We start from the raw sequence: 17,990 nt of genomic DNA, 5'->3' as shown, positions 1-17,990 counted from the left end.
TTCTATTGTAAGAAGAACCCAGAACCTTGCAAATTAGGTGCTCATGAAGTTAGTTATATGAGGACTTTTCTTGGAAAGAGAGATATGTCACGATATGTAAATTTCACACCTGAGTAGTGTGAGCCTGAAGAGGGCTTGATTTTTAAAGTCAGGGATATTGTTCTTTAATAGCTTCTGACATGATTTCAGGACAAAGACTCAGTCATCTTTAAGTGACACATGGGAGTTGAAGGGATAGCCTCATTTCATCCATTTATATCATGTTTCCAAATGTTTCTGTCTTGCTTTCTCAGACTTGAATTTTGTTTTACTTAAAAGTTCTAATTCCTGAAAACAGAGAAATATAAAAAGAAGAAAGCGAAAAAAAAAAAACAAACCACAAAACACCCATAATACAAACACCAGGAACTAACAACTGTTTTGGGTCCTTTTCTAATATATTTATGTGTAGACACACACACACACACATATGTATACACATACACACACACACATATGTATACACTTACATGCACATATATAGGCTTTACAAAAATGATTGTATAGGTGGTATATGAACACATAAGTTTTCTTAGTATTGTGGATTACATTGTGCATTCTATTTTGTATTGGATTTTTGCAGTTGACATTACATTTGAACATTTTCCATGTCATTAAAAATAGTTCAAAAGACTTCATGTTCATATGCTGCATAATAATTTATTCCATGAGTTTGTCATAACATGGAAGCATTCTCCTGTCATTGGACAGTTCAGCAAGGTGTGGACTTTGAGAGGATTATGTGCAATGTCTTTCTTCTACTTATATCACATGAGTCCAGAGTGACCCCTTCTTCATCCTCATCTTCTCCTCTTCCCACCATGACCCTTGATTTGAGAGACTTTAGATGGAATCAAGTCATTGCCCAGTGTAGGAAGTGCATGAGCAATCAGAGTAGTGAAGGCAATGGAGAATGAGTAGTTTTACCCCCAAACCAACTGTTTATTACATTTCCCTTGGCGATCGTTTTTTAAAATTATTTTTGCCTCCTTCCCCACTGCATGTATGTTCAGACACGTCTGAATGCATACATAAACATGTATGCACGCACGTACACATAAAAATGAAGACCTAAACATGGAAAGAATTTCTTAAAGTCCCTAAATGGCATCCTTTTCCATCATTCTTCAACAGATACACTTTGCCTAAGAAAAACATTAAGTGTCTTAAAAGGAAGCAATGGAGAGTTAAGTTTAGGCAGTGTTGCCTGCCCCTCTGTGACAGTGTGGTGAAAGGCCAGGGCCATGGCATGAACCCCAAGAGAGAGCAGAGCCCGTGCACATGAATATGCATTAACAGGACTGGACAGAGCACCATTGTTTTGATATCTTTCTGTTTTCACAGGTGCCATAGAGTCATTTTATGAGTCTTCACCATGACCTATGCCATAGAAAGACAAATATAGCTATAGTTTTGCTGAATCCAGGTTTAAAGCTCCTCGTTCAAACAAAAACATGATTTCTAAATCAATCCAATGCAAAGCCGGACATCTTGAGTTCTATAACTCCCTCTTTCATTCCCCTTCTTTTCTTCTAGCCTGTCTCCTTCAATATTACTGCCTCCATTTTAAAAATCATCAGCTGATAAATCAGTTGGCAGAGATCTGTAACAGTTCGTTCGAATATTGAGAATGACAAATCATAGCTATAAATTTTTTCAGGAGAGAAGACAGCGATATGCATTTCTGCATTTAGGTCTGGATGTAGGCATGAGTGAAGATACTAGGGTTAGCTAAAATATAACTGCAAAGTCAGTTGTCTGTGTTCCTTAATTAACTACCAAAGTTATTAGAAGAACTTTGGAAGGTTGGAATTCTATCAAATACAGTTCTTTTAGAAAGAAAATTTCCTTAATTACTAGGCAGAAGAATTATTGGAAGGAGATCACATGATTCTACCCAAAGACAGGATTAACCTTTCACAACCAATTTCTTGTCAAAAGAAGGCAGAAAAGAATAGGAAGTTTCTCTATCTTGGAAAACAGGGAGAAGAGTTTAATGTTAATATTCATCCCATTCTTGTGTTTGTTAGAGCTATGGGATTTTGAGCTTCCTCAAAAGGCAGCATCCATTTTCATGATCATTGTTACTGAAGAGTAATGCACGTACACACAGCATGAAAGTTTAGTGATATAAATGAATACCTTTAGTCCTACAAATAAATGAAGAAAATTTAGTCGTGTAAGACAAATAAGCAAATTACTACTCCAGTGTTTGTACGTCTTCGGAAGAGAAATCTATATTCAAAGATTTGTTTCTCGTTTTCTTTCAAATTTAATTTCTCTCATTTCTCCCTTACCTTTCAGTAATTTCTTCAAGAACTACCCTTTTTATTACTCCCTCTTTCCTCCTTATCGGGCACAATGTCCAGCCAGTGCTATTTTTTATCTTTCTGTTCCACAGTATACCTTGCTCACTCTACCCAAAAGCTTAGGTTTACTAGCCATATAAAAAGAACGTACTGTATCATCCTTTGTCAGAGGATGGGATCAAAGTGATTCTTAATGTATTTATTTAAATATAAATACAAACATTTATATTGAATACGGATATTCATCCCAGAGTATCCCGGAATACATGGGTTCCATTCATCCCAGAATAGAATACATGAGTTCCTTCAATATTCAAAAGAAGGACTTGCTATCGTTTGTCAGTGGTAAGATAAGTGTCTTCTGCTCATGACCTACCATGCCTTGCTGCAGCAAATACATGACATCCGTGAGCTGAGCTCTCTCTGTCTCCCACTCTTGCTGGAGAGTCTGTTGTATTAGCCCTTTTATCTGAGATTCACGAGTCATAAGTCTCCCACAAACAAGGGGGCTCAGCAAGAAGAAAGTCTTGCCAATTGGAGGCTTTCCTTGAAATCAGTGAGGTAGTTAGTGTACTTTATTGGAGTCCTAAAGGCCTCTGGGGACTCCCACACAGCCTATAATATCATTTCTTGTGAATCCATTAGCCATACAGCCTAAAATGTCATTTCTTATGGCTCCTTTAGTCTTTATCTCTAAATCTCACAGGTTTCCCAGAGCACCAGGTATACTAACAACAGTCAAAACAATCACAACCACCACCATAATAGCAGTTACTGCCGTATCACATTTTATAGACCACAAAAAAAAGATCTTTCATCTTTATTATCACTTTTTAACTGCCCTACCTTTATTTTGGTAGGGAATGCGCTTTTGTTGATCGTTGCCTACTATATTCACTAGTTCCCCTTCCCTTTATAAAATAACCAAGTGGCTGCTTTCCAGATTTTACTAAAATCCTCAGATCTGCCAAGGGTGCATTACCTATTTACTAATGCATGCTACATAGTGTTGTCAGTTCCCAGGTACATACTCCTATACATAGCTCTCTCGTTCATCGGAAGTGAGACCGTAACTGTAAAATTGCTTGGTGAGCATCTGGAAGTAACATTAATAATGATGATAATAATGACCTCATAGGATGTATAATTGGGGGGATTAAAGAACATTTACAAACTTATTGTGTCATAGTTAATGATGAGGTGCCCAGTCTTCTTACTACCACCCTTTCCACTGGTATTTCCTGCCTGGATCAGAGAACTAATTATAGTAAACGGTGCCCTTTCAAAGAACTTGCCCCATCCTCAAACAGATGCTAGCATAAAGATTTTGAACTGTTTTAGTGTTGTTTTTTAGAGACAATTTATTAATGTTACTTTGCATTTGTCTAAAAAAATTGTATAATGTAATCATTTAGTGTTTATTTTATTGTGTGTACCTTCTACTCAGAGGGTTGGCATTATTGTTCCTAACAGTGACGGATACAAGCAGATCATGCCTTATGACCTCTACCATCCCCTTCCTCGGTACGTAAATCAATCATCCTGATGCTAGAATTAGTAAATTAGTCTTCTGCTTCTTTTATACATATATATATATTATAGATTTTGTGTTTCTCTGTAAAAATAAGATGGTAGATAGTATGTTTTGCAATCCATCCTGAGCTCTGCTTTTGAATAACACTGGTCTGCTCAGACCGTAAGCTTGTCATTCAAAAACCATTTTAAGATACGATCGGATTACATTGCAGTGGACACAGTAATTCACTATGATTAGATACAGTGTATGGGTTTATGTTATGTCTTTCTTTCACTCCCTTTGTCCTTTTTTATGTTTCCTCTGCAATAGGACCCTAGTCATTAAAGCACTGTTGCTAACTGTTAAACAAACACTGCCTGAATTATTATCCCAATACCACAAATGTGCAATTCCAGATGTGGTATTACTCTGCATAGGGGCTTTGAATATCCTTTTTTTGTTCCAAAGAAATTATAATTAAATACAAAAAGGCAGTTTTTTCATATCCTTATTGTTCAGAACACTTGGTGGGGAGGGGAGGGTTTTTTTGTGTTTTTTTTTTTTCCCCAAAACATAAAATTCCATGCACTATGCTGCTTTTTTAAAGTACGGTATTTTTTAAAACTAGAAAAAGTCATTAAAGTGATTGAGGAACTTTTAAAAGAACTTGTTCTCTTTATTAATATATTCATAAGAAAACTGGAGAAGCTGAAAAATACTCTAGCTACTGAGCGTATCGCCTGCCACATTGGAAACAGCTCCCCAGAGAGCAGAAGTTAGATTTGGGTGTGAAGCCACCACTGTGCTAAGCAAGACCTTTGCTCTATTCTCTTTGCTCATTTGGACTTCAGGGAGTCAGCTGCTGTTTAGAACCCAAGGTTTAAATCAGATCACAAATAATTGGAAATAATCCACGGTGGTTTGCGCAATTTCAAACTAAACAAAGCCCAGAAAATAATTTTATTCTGAGCTGTAAAATAAAGCAAAGTTTGATTGAAAATCTTCAAATACTTAACGAATTGAAATACAAAAAGAGGACCTCGAGGTCTTTTAGTCCAGCTCCCCAGTGATGCTTCATTTTCCCACTCTTCCCCAATAATCACACCCATTCACCACACATATGTGAACACATGTATTTACACAAATATGCATATATGTGTATTTACTACAGATGTATTCCGACATATTTTATATATATATACACACACGCACACGTATAAACCAATATGAGTCGTCACCCAGCCTCTACTTAAATACTTCCAGTGACTGGCCCGGAACTCACTTATCACCATTCTAATGGTAGCATATAGAAAGGGTTACTTGATTAATACTATATATAATTGTTTCGGGTTTTTTTTAAGTTCTTCCACTAAGGAGTTACTTCATTCATCAGCTCCCTCCCACTTTCCTATGACTATATTGATAAAGACAATAAATGACTTTATAATGCTACTGATGTATCCTTTTGCTGGTTTGATCCAGAACCAAACTTGAAAAAAAAATGGAATGAAAATATAAAAAGATTAATTTAACTGAACCAAGATTTTATTTGATTTTAATTCCTGTATCTATAAAATAAGTATTCATAGGACGCATGTATCTGGTTGGGTGAAGGCCGTGTATTTCGAGATAAAGGCACAGTTGGGTATCAGGGGTGAGAACATCAAGTTGATGTTTTTCCTGTCATGGCACTCCTCAGTTTCTTTCATATCTATGATCTCTCTTGTTTATATTTCTCTGGTATGACTAATGCCTGTCTTAGGTTAAACTTGATTTCTTATATATTCGGATTTCCCGCAAGTGCCTGAAGCTCAATATTCTCAATGAGAGATTGAGATGAACCTGCTTGATGTTTATTTGCACCCTGTCTTCTGCACACTTTGGCCTGTCCATGCATCACAATGGGAAAAGACAACTAGCAAATAAACAGACTATATTTCTTACCCCGTGCACTTCTGTTACTAAACTAATTCTAAAGTTAGATATTCTGCCTTATTGATAAAGCCTTACTAAATGGAAGTTATTTCTATGAATATGTTTTCATTTCTTAAGAAGAATTAAGGCTCAAAAATGGTTCTCAGAGGGCAGCTACTTACTGATCACAGCAGAAGGCTTTACTTATTGAAATTATTTGAATGGGTTAAAGACCACAAGTGTAGATACAAAACACAACATTAACACAAACAAAGAATTTTTAGATTCTTTTTTCTTGCTTTCAGTCTTTGACTATAACATATATCTGAATATAAGAACATAGTCTGATGAATAATCTTTAATGTATACTTAATATATGCAACTTTTCCACATAATCCTTAATTTTGAGAATTTCTTAAACTAAATACACTCTATACTTAAAAATTAAAAGCCAAAGGAGTTAAAATATATGAAGTCATCTCTTATTCTTCCAGGGCAAGATTCTTGGATATATTTTTTTTCCAAATACTTACCTGGTCCCTGTTTTAAGATATCCTAACTGATGCCCTCTCTGAGCTTTTGTTATACTTTCTTTAAAGCACCGAGATGTTTTGCTTTGAAATTCCACATAATCCTATCATTAGGCAAGGACTCACATTATAACTTTTCACATATAGAACTACAGTTGAATGCCGGAACCATACTATAAATACTTGGAATAATATTCAAATCATTTGTCTTTCTGTGATCACTGACATTGAAAACGATACTTATTACTGTTTACAAAATTACACCATGGATCAGGTCCAAGTGTTGAGACAGAAATTAATCACTGTCTCTTTAGAAGGGTCCAGTTTAGGGATGTTAGAGTACCAGTTAGAAAATGTGCTCTTTTTATGGCATCTTAATGTTCTAAGAGATTATATGTCCGTTCAAAACATATTCCTAGTTCACTGTCAAACTGAGTCTAATGCAAATTTGTACGTATATATTCAGCCCAATTTCAGTCTGAATCAGACCTGTTATCCACCTCCAGCTCTCCAGAGATTTACATGGAGACAAATGAGAATTGGTCTTACCCTTTTGGAAGAGAAACTCTCTACAGAGCTGCTTCCTTCTCTTGAAAGGGAACAGAGAGTCTCGAAAGGGCTAAACAGAGGACCTCAGTTTCCCCATAATAACATTTTCTTATGTGTCTCCTGGGGAAATATGCATAGGAAAATATTGTATTTGGCAGCATGTTTAGGCTGTTGGCAGTGGAGATAACAGTTGTTGCCTAGACTTGAACAGTGCAGAGAAAATGTGGAGGAAAATTCTCTGTAACTGGGAAACACACATTATCCAGGCTCTTGCAAAAGAGAAGGCAGGCTCACAATACACATGAAATCCCATGTAGAGAATAATTCACGTCTCCACGGTATGCCTCTGTGGTATTTTTACATTTAACTATTCAAGTGGATCAACTTGGTGACATTTTGTTTTTCTCTCATTACAATGATATCGCTCATAATTCTAAGAGAAATCTTAAATCTTTAGCAGTCCTTATCAACAAGCAGACTATATATGCAAGAAAAAGAAGCCCAGTCCCCATGTTTTTATTGTTAAAAACTACGACATTCTTTAAACCTATGGGAAGAGAGAAGAGAATCGGGCAAAGATATCTCTCAGCCTCTGGTCCCAGATGCACCAGAGCTGTGTAGAGATCTGAAAAATCAATGAAATTCTCTTAAATGCTATTGACAATATTGTTATTTTTTCCCTTACTTTACTTTATCTATAGATTCCAATGCCATCAGCCTTTGAACCAGAGCCAAACTTCTTCATGATTCCAGGAGTTCTTTAGGGAGTGCTAACTGTCAGTACCCCCGCCCCTAGCAGCTAGGGAACAAGTAGATAACGCCTGTATTAACATTTTGGCTCCTTAATGATGATACAGTTTGAACATCAGAATTATGCTAAATCCATGTACTCCCAAAGTGGATGACTGTAGAAGCAAGGGAGAAAGAGTATTTGGTTTACCTGAATCTTTCTTGAGCTTCTCATGTAAAAGTATCCAGAAGCTAAGTAATAAAGTATTGCATCGAAAATGGAAAGTATTATCCCAGGTACAAACTATTAGTGTTAACTGATTAACCAATTTTAGCCTTGAGATAGATACTTAGACAGATAGATATTACATAGATGCAAATATATTTATAAAATACAAAATAATGTAAATATTATATATACACGTACACCCACACACAAACACACACACATGCAGACACACTCAGAATCTATACTGAAGCTGTAAGAAGAAGGACTGAACAGCCCTCTTTGGAGTAGGCTACAGACCCCACAGTTATCCTTGTAGACCGCTCTCAAAGAGTAATTTCTTACATTTGTGTAGAGCTTCGAGGCTTACTTGCAGAGCACTTTTGCCAGCATCGAATCCTCTCTGACTCATCAGATTTCAGGCCAGAGCTGGCTGTTGGTTCTCTGGAGTGTAGCCTCTCAGAACCTGATCGCCCCAATGGGCGCTGGGAAGGGGTTGGTGGGAAAGCTCACTGAGGAGGTGGGCAGTGTGCGTGTCTGCCCTGATGACTCCCCTTGCTTCTGTAGGTGGGAGGCCACCCCGTGGACCGCGTGCTCCTCCTCGTGTGGGGGGGGCATCCAGAGCCGGGCAGTTTCCTGTGTGGAGGAGGACATCCAGGGGCATGTCACCTCAGTGGAAGAGTGGAAATGCATGTACACCCCTAAGATGCCCATCGTGCAGCCCTGCAACATTTTTGACTGCCCTAAATGGCTGGCACAGGAGTGGTCTCCGGTAACTGTGCCTTCTTTCTTTGTTCGTTAGGAGAGTAAGTCCACTCTTCCCTCTCCTCATCATGACCCCACCGCCCAACCTGTGCAGCTCCCCGCTTCTCCTCTGGAGGGGTCTAGAAGCCCACCCGTTTAGCGCCCAGAGTAGGCTTGCCCCGAATCGAGCCCCGCCAAAAGTAAATGAGTAGGAAAAATATATATATTTTTTCAAACATCTTTCTTCAAGCTACTTTAAGAAACCTCTATCACTCCCCATAACATTCCCTCAAATGACAAGAGGAGGCAAATGTCTGTCAAGAATAATTGAGACCGATGACTGAGCCTGAAGCTGTGTACGCTGTTCTGATGGTCAAGCTCAGTAGACCAAAAGTTTGGTTTCATTTTTTATTTCTTCTACTTTGTCTATGTCCAAAAAGTGTCTTCAGTGGATTAAGATGAAAATTATGTATATTATTCACTGAAAAAAAGATGAAATGAAGATAGCAACATAATTAAAATGGAGGTGAAGTGGGATTAATTAAAACCAAAACGGTCTAGACATTAGGGAAGCCACTGCAGCAGCTTAAGCATAAAATGTTATTTGGGGACTCCTGGCTGCTAGTGGAAGAAGGTGTGAAATGGCACAGGAGATGGAAAGATGTGCCCTCAGCCACAGAGATGGCAAAGGGCTATTCACTTAGCCTTGTGGCTTTGTGGCAGCAGATCAGAGCTGTGACGTCTCTTTCTATCTAGACTTGCTCCCAGGCATGTAGAACCACTGGAGGTGCTGTCTACATCTGGCCATTGAATCACTTCCTTTCAACGTCTTTTTTCCACGTCACTATAATCAATTGCATCAGCCATGCAGCAATATAAATTAGCTATGATGGAAGTTAAAAACATTTTAATGTCCATATGGGAGCTGGCATTTCCCATACTTTGGACCTAACAGTCATTAGCAAAGTGACTAATAAAATTGACATACAGTCTTGGTAATCAAAATCGGGCACACTCTATAATTTCTTTTCTCCTTCTTTTTGCAACTTGGTTTGGGACTTTGCACACAGTGGGTGCTTGAGAAAGGCTGACTGACTAATCCAAAGCTAAGAAATTGCAAGTGATTTAATGTTCAGCCAGCTTCACCCTCAAATTGCCAAATAGAACAAAGATCCCATGACTAGTAAGAAGTGGTATAAACCCACCAGGAGTCCTTCTGTAAAAGGAGCCCTTTAAAAAGTCTCAGGTGGGAAATGAAGAAAAGTAAACAAGGCTTTGCCTATGAGTCTCCTCTCTTGCATTCTCCTTCCAGTGCACAGTGACGTGTGGCCAGGGCCTCAGGTACCGTGTGGTCCTCTGCATCGACCATCGGGGAATGCACACCGGAGGCTGTAGCCCCAAAACCAAGCCCCACATAAAAGAGGAATGCATCATACCCACTCCCTGCTATAAACCCAAAGGTAATTTGACAGGGGCTCTGTAACCGGTCTTGTCATTGTTGTATGTATTTAGTGCTGTTTTCAACTCCTTGGAATATAATTAAGTATCCCAAGTGTTCTTAGTAGCTATTCTTTGTAACTTAGACTCTACTAAATGGACTTAGCTCTTTCTAAAAATCTTTCAAATGGTTTTGCTTGCACATTGTTTTTAAGCACTATGTATTGCTATAATTCTCTCCTGGTTCAGAAAGTTGATAGAAGACTGTTGCTGAAAAATATCAGATATATTTGCTCGAAAGGAGATATTATAGAAATATATGTCTGATTTACTATCCATATTGCGTGCTGTTAAAAACAAGGTGGTGACAGCTTCCCTGGGGGTGCAGTGGTTAAGAATCCGCCTGCCAATGCAGGGAACACGGGTTCAAGCCCTGGTCCAGGAAGATCCCACATGCCATGGAGCAGCTAAGCCCATGCGCCACAACTACTGAGCCTGAGCTCTAGAGCCCGTGAGCCACAACTACTGAAGCCCACATGCCTAGAGTCTGTGCTCTGCAACAAGAGAAGCCAGCACAATGAGAAGCCTGTGCATGCAACAAAGAGAAGTCCCTGCTCTCTGCAACTAGAGAAAGCCCACGTGCAGCAACGTGACCCAATGCAGCCAAAAATAAATACATAAAATAAATTAATTTAAAAAAAAAAACAAACAAGGTGGTGAGACTCATCAAGAAAAAAAGGGAGAGGGCCCAAATCAATAAAATCAGAAATGAAAAAGGATAAGTTACAGCTGGCACCACAGAAATACAAAGGATCATAAGAGACCACTATGAGCAACTATACACCAATAAAGTGGACAATCTAGAAGAAATGGACAAATTCTTAGAAAGATACAATCTCCCAAGACCGAGCCAGGGAGAAGTAGAAAATACAAACAGACCGATCACAAGTACTGAAATTGAAACTGTGATTTTAAAACTCCCAACAAGCAAAAGTTCAGGACCAGATGGCTTCACAGGTGAATTCTACCAAACATTTAGAAAAGATTTAACACCTATCCTTCTAAAACTATTCCAAAATATTGCAGAGGAAGGAACACTTCTGAACTCATTCTATGAGGCCACCATCAGGCTGATACCAAAACCAGACAAAGATATCACAAAGAAAGAAAATTACAGACCAGTATCACTGATGAACATAGATGCAGAAATCCTCAACAAAATGCTAGCAAACCAAATCCAACAATACATTAAAAGAACCATATACCGTGATCAAGTGGGATTATCCCAGGGAAGCAAGGATTTTTTAGTATCTGCAGATCAATCAAATCAATCAATGTGATACACCACATTAACAAATTGAAGAATAGAAAGCATATGGTTATCTCAATAGATGGAGAAAAAGCTTTTGATAAAATTCAACATCCATTTATGATAAAAACTCGTCAGAAAGGGGGCATAGTGGGGGAATACCTCAACATAATAAAGCCTATATGTGACAGGCCCACAGCTAACATCATACTCAACGGTGAAAAGCTGAAAGCATTTCCTCAAAGATCAGGAACAAGACCAGGATGCCCACTCTCGCCAGCTTTATTCAACATAGTTTTGGAAGTCCTAGTCATGGCAGTCAGAGAAGAAAGGGAAATAAAAGGAATCCAAATGGAAAAAGAAGAAGTAAAACTGTCACTGTTTGCAGATGACATGATGCATTACATAGAAAATCCTAAAGACACTACCAGAAGACTACTAGAGCTCATCAATGAATTCGGTAAATTCACTAGATACAAAATTGACATACAGAAATCTGTTGCATTTATATACACTAATAACAAAATATCAGAAAGAGAAATTAAGGAAACAATTCCATTTACCATCGCTTCAAAAAGAATAAAATACCTAGGAATAAACCTACCTAAGGAGGCAAAAGACCTGTACTTCAAAAACTATGAGATGCTGATAAAAGAAATCGAAAACAACACAAACAGATGGAAAGATATACCATGTTCCTTAACTAGAAGAATAAATATTCTTAAAATGGCCATACTGCCAAAGGCAATCCACAGATTCAGTGCAATCCCTATCAAATTACCAATTGCATTTTTCACAGAACTAGAACAGAAAATTCTAAAATTTATATGGGAACACAAAAGACCCTGAACAGCCAAAACAATCTTGAGAAAGAAGAACAGAGCTGGAGGAATCAGGCTCCCTGACTTCAGACTATACTACAAAGCTACAGTCATCAAAAGAGTATGGTACTAGCACAAAAATAGACATATAGATCAGTGGAACAGGATAGAAAGCCCAGAAATAAACCCACACAGTTATGGCCAATTAATCTATGACAAGGGAGGCAAGAGTATACAATGGAGAAAAAAACAGTCTCTTCAATAAAGTGGTGCTGGGAAAAGTGGACAGCTACATATGAAAGAATGAAATTAGAACATTCTCTAACACCAAATACAAAAATAAACTCAAAATGAAGTAACGACCTAAATGTAAAACCAGATACTATAAAACTCCTAAAGGAAAACATAAGCAGAACACTCTTTGACATAAATAGTAGCAATATTTTTTTGGATCTGTCTCCTAGAGTAATAGAAATAAAAACGAAAATGAACAAATGGGACCTAATCAAACTTAAAAGCTTTCGCACAGCAAAGGACACCATTAACAAAATAAAAAGACAACCTATGGACTGGGAGAAAATATCTGCAAACAATACTACCTACAAGGGATTAATTTCCAAAATGTACAAACAGCTCATACAGCTTAATATCAAAAAGAGCAAACAACCCAATCAAAAAATGGGCAGAAGACTTAAATAGACATTTCCCCAAAGAAGACATACACAGGTGGCCAACAGGCACATGAAAATATGCTCATCATCGCTAATTATTAGAGAAATGCAAATCAAAACTACAATGATATATCACCTTACACCAGTCAGAATGGCCATCATTAAAAAGTCTACAAATAATAAATGCTGGAGAGGGTGTGGAGAAAAGGGAACCCTCTTGCACTGTTGGTGGAAATGTAAATTGATACAGCCACTATGGAGAACAGTATGGAGGTTCCTTAAAAAACTAAAAATAGAACTACCATATGACCCAGCAATCCCACTACTGGGCATATACCCTGAGAAAACCATAATTCAAAAAGAGTCATGTACCACAATGTTCAGTGCAGCTCTATTTACAATAGCCAGGACATGGAAGCAACCTAAGTGTCCATCGACAAATGAGTTGATAGAGAAGATGTGACACACACATACAATGGAATATTATTCAGCCATAAAAAAAATGAAATTGAGTTATTTGTAGTGAGGTGGATGGACCTAGAGACTGTCATACAGAGTGAAGTAAGTCAGAAAGAGAAAAATAAATGCCGTATGCTAACACATATATATGGAATCTAAAAAAAAAAAAAAAAAAGGTTCTGAAGAACCTAGGGGCAGGACAGGAATAAAGACGCAGACGTAGAGAATGGACTTGAGGACACAGGGAAGGGGAAGGGAAAGCTGGGACGAAGTGAGAGAGTGACATGGACTTATATATACTACCAAATGTAAAATAGATAGCTAGTGGGTAGCAGCTGCATAGCACAGGGAGATCAGCTTGGTGCTTTGTGACCACCAGAGGGGTGGGATAGGGAGGGTGGGAAGGAGATGCAAGAGGGAGGAGATATGGGGATATATGTATATGTATAGATGATTCACTTTGTTATACAGCGGAAACCAGCACACCATTGTAAAGCAATTATACTCCAATAAAGGTGTTAAAAATATATATATATAGGAAGAAGTAGCCACTGATACAGCTGACAGAGTTCGGTTCAAAAAGACAGTAAAGTATTAAAAGCCTGCTATTAGTACCAAGCTGAATTCTTCATTATTGAAAGACAGGGATGGGTCGAGCTATCATAGACGGCTTCATTGACCGAGTCATTTATCTAGGGGAGTTGGGCTAGTTGTAAAATGATGTATGTATTTTTGGAACCATCTTCCTGGATTCAAAATGTTAGCGAATCCTTTTGGCTTTGGCAGTTTTACATCAGTATTTGTCACTGGCTTTGTTTTCTGACCATAAACAATTGTTGTGCATAGAGGATAAGTGATGCCTCTAACTTAAAATAGTCCATTCTTTATTCTTTCGTCCTTTACCCAGCCACTTCAGAGAAAGAAAAGCAGTTTGTGGTTAACTATCAAGAATAAAATCTGGGGACTTCGCTGGTGGTCCAGTGGTTGAGACTTTGCCTTCCAGTGCGGGGGGTGTGGGTCCGATCCCTGGTCAGGGAGCTAAGATCCCACATGCCTCGGGGCCAAAACCCAAAACATAAAACAGAAGCAATATTGTAACAAATTCAATAAAGAGTTTAAAAATGGTCCATAAAAAAAAAAAAAGAATAAAATCTGGATTTTCACAACTAAGTAGTAAGTCTGGCTCTCTAAACATCATTAAAATACCATATAATCCTATGGTGTATGCATATATAGACATATTTCTTTCATCTTTACAATTATTTGTTATAAAATGGTGATAGAGCTTCACTGGCTCATACTGTAAAGGCAAATATGCCTATAAATGACCCTAATAAATATGTCAGAATGGGAATCTTGGCAGTTACTTCTGTAGGAGCAGTTATTACCTCCCTCTTTCTTTTTCTCCTCCACATTTTTTTGCTAGGAAGTAGTTAGGAGGCTTGTTCTGAATTGTTTGGCCAAAGCTAAATAAATAGTTGAAGCAAGTCAAATTACGAGTTGTGGACCCTAAGTTGATCATATTCCAGTTGTCATAGAGCCTTGGGTTGGTATTGAATGAGTCAGATGCCTAAAGCAACATTTTGTGAATTTCAGAGTGTCAATTTTGTTTGTTTTTCACAGTATGGAACAGATCACACTTAGCCAAAAGGCAAAAGAAAAACAAGTTAGAATTTATGAAAGTATCACAATATAATCCATTGTACTTTGTGTTTGTTTTAAAAGGTAAATAGTGCTCTATCTTTTCAACAGGAAATGGAATCAAAGATACTTCGATGACTCTTTATACACATACTGAGCTCTAGAGTTATGATTTTCATAATAAAAAGACTTCCCTTTGCTAATCAACATAATAAAGGGGACTTATACGCAGAGACTAGTGTTATTAAACATTTTAAAATCTGATTTTCATTTTCTTCATATAACTATCATCAAAGGCAGAAATTTACCTAAAAACATAGTTGCAGTTATTGACATCATAACTTTTAGGTAGTACAACATCAAGAACTGCGGAGGAGAAAATGAAATTTCCCTGAAATCCTAAATTGGTTCTAACCTCTTCTCTTTTGTGTGCATGCACTTAATTCTCAGAAAAACTTCCGGTAGAGGCCAAGCTACCATGGTACAAACAAGCTCAAGAACTTGAAGAAGGAGCTGCTGTGTCAGAAGAGCCCTCGTAAGTTTTCAACCATGAGTTGTTCTGCTTTTGAAGCTGACTGGTTTAAAGAAAGCAGTGTCTTGCTGATTGTGGCTTTCATGGGTTCTGAGCTAAGTGTACTTCTCTTACCAAGGGTGGAATGAGGCTTTGGGGCTGTCAAGTTGGAGATTTATCAGTTTCAAAGTGTTTCTCAAAATATGATTGCTCTCTAAATCTTTTCAGTTATGAACTAAGAAAATGAAAGTGTAGTGCCTACCCTCTTCTCCAAAATCTGGCCTCCTGTTTTCTTTTGCCAAGAGGCCAAAGGTGAGAAGGTCCAGGCTGCATCTGATGATGTAGCGTAGATTTGATGTGAAAGCCTAGGCAGCTTTTTATACTCGTTATCTCCCAGCTTTGCAGTATAGCCACTCACAAAAATGAAAGGGTAAGTGAAATATATCTGAGGTCAAAGGAAGCTTATTAGCTTTTCTTTTCCTTTTCTTGCTGGGATTGGTATCAGATGGATACCAGGTCTTTGCCCCACTTGATCAAGGTCCCGCACTGGCTCAGTTTGATCAAGGCCATGAAATCTGTAAGACCACTAGGCACAGATTTTCCAGATACTTCAGAAGAGAAAACAAGGAAGAGAGACAAACCTAGGTTGATTGATTAATTGACCAATAACTGTATATCGATTCTACTACAATACACTGATAGGCTTCTCTGCTGCATCATTTTTAAAAATACAGGAAAGCACTTTATTGATGAATTTCATCTATGACCAAAGCAGTTTCTCTGACTGATGATTTTCTAGATTAATTTATTTAATCCAAGTACTAGGCTCAGTGCTATGCATTGGTACCTAAGACATGTTATGTTACCCACCCTCCAAGAGCTCACAGTGTAGCATTCAGGATACAAAATGGTTTCCAAATTCAACCTGTAGTTTAAATTTTACTAAATATAATATATACATTAAGATTATAATTTATATATTCAAAAGCAATTTAGAACCTCTTCTGAGTCATCCTGTTTGAATCTAAATCTGATATGGTTTGCCAGAACACAGATTGCGTTCTGAATCACACCCTAAACATCAAGAGATTGAAAAAGAAATCCAAAATACAGATTGGTAAAATGAACAAAGTTCATTTGTAAAAAAATGGTACTTGGTTTCACAGAAAAATGGTTTATATATAAGGTAACACATTTCTTACTTAAAAGGATAAGAAGCAAAACATAGATTATTTCTGAATCATAAAGTTGCTGCAGCATTTTGTGTGCAACTTCTTTGAGAAAAGGCTTTAAGAAAAAGCAACTAGCCCCTGCAGAACTTTGGAGGAAAGGCAGTGGTTAAAGATACAGTGCAACTTTTATGTGACTATATAAAGGCTTAAAACTTTGTTTCTCTCCTGCCAGTACCTGGCTTGACAGACCTTCTTGCTGCTGGAGAGGAAGGAAGCAGTTCATTTTAGAGGGGTATTTCTTGAATCCGCTAAGGGGTCCTATTTAAGACACGGAAAGATGCCATGTAATTGGAGCTTGTTACTCCTTACACGTATTCCTAGATTAAATACATTTAAAGCCAGATAGGTATTATTTTACCTAAATAAACTCTGCTCTCCTGTACATTATATTTTGTCATTTGGTCTAAAGCGTAATTCTGGGAGTAATATTGCATTATGACCGATGTTAAATAATATAACAAAGTTTAAATTAGATCAAGACACCTTATACTAATAATTAAAAGTCTTTCTCTTTATTAGATACCCCTCAAATGAAAGCTGTAAGTAGAGTTTAATGCTTCTGCAGAAGCATTACATAGACCACATTCAACTGTATTTTGTAATGAGTGTTTTCCACTAAAATTCTGATTAAGATGCATTATGCGTAACTTTAATCTTAACAAAATCCCCAAAGTAGTTAAACACATAGTTTTAACCATTGAAACTATAGCCATATATTAGATTATTAAATTTTACTCTTGGTGTAATGGAATTGCCATCTTGGCATGATTAATCTGAATTGAAGTAGATTGTAATTGGAGTGCTAGTGCCGGGTAAAGGAAATGTACACTGTTATGCTCAGAACAATAATTACTTTTATACAAAAATGAAATAAATGACAGCTGTAGAATAATGTAATGAAAGGTATGTGGTTTCCACATTTTAATACACTTTACATATTTACCGCAGTGGACCCTAGGAAAGGTCCTACGTGTCACATTATTTTTTTTAATTGATTTTGAATTTTAAAAACATAATTTTGCAGGGTCTTAATCCTTTCTTTTTTATAAACCACACAGACTAGTTTCTGAATGTATGGAACAACCTATAATTACTCTCCATAGTATAATGAAAAAATGATATACTGTCAGCAAGTCTTTCCTTCCCCCCACCAAAGAGACTCACATTGCTTAAATTAAATAGTAATGTTTAGAAGCTGTGGTTGTCACTTCTGAACTAATACAGAGAAGCAAGAACAGTGGTCCAGGACTATTATCTCTTGCTTTGGCTCCAGTTAACATGGAGAGTTCTGTAATAAAACAGCAAATATCATTTACTTCCCCTTATGTAGAATAAAAATATTATCACCAGCCT

The 17,990-nt window shown here is 37.4% G+C and overlaps 1 protein-coding gene across 2 annotated transcripts in view; it reads left to right on the top strand.

Annotated features, from left to right (window-relative positions):
* Nucleotides 1-17,990, top strand: part of ADAMTSL1 (ADAMTS like 1) — a 467,116-nt gene that overhangs the window by 205,217 nt on the left and 243,909 nt on the right. The window contains exons 10-13 of one of the 2 annotated variants that reach the window (XM_007176787.3): nt 3,822-3,872; nt 8,380-8,584; nt 9,869-10,016; nt 15,345-15,429. In XM_007176787.3, coding sequence (XP_007176849.2) covers nt 3,822-3,872; nt 8,380-8,584; nt 9,869-10,016; nt 15,345-15,429 — 489 coding nt within the window. The remainder of the gene's footprint in view (nt 1-3,821; nt 3,873-8,379; nt 8,585-9,868; nt 10,017-15,344; nt 15,430-17,990) is intronic. The other variant, XM_057549050.1, reaches the window with a different exon arrangement.

The sequence above is a fragment of the Balaenoptera acutorostrata genome, chromosome 6, assembly GCF_949987535.1.
Source record: "Balaenoptera acutorostrata chromosome 6, mBalAcu1.1, whole genome shotgun sequence".
Classification (NCBI taxonomy): domain Eukaryota; kingdom Metazoa; phylum Chordata; class Mammalia; order Artiodactyla; family Balaenopteridae; genus Balaenoptera; species Balaenoptera acutorostrata.
The sequence above is the reverse complement of the archived record's forward strand: the minus strand, read 5'-3'. Positions and strand labels throughout refer to the sequence as shown.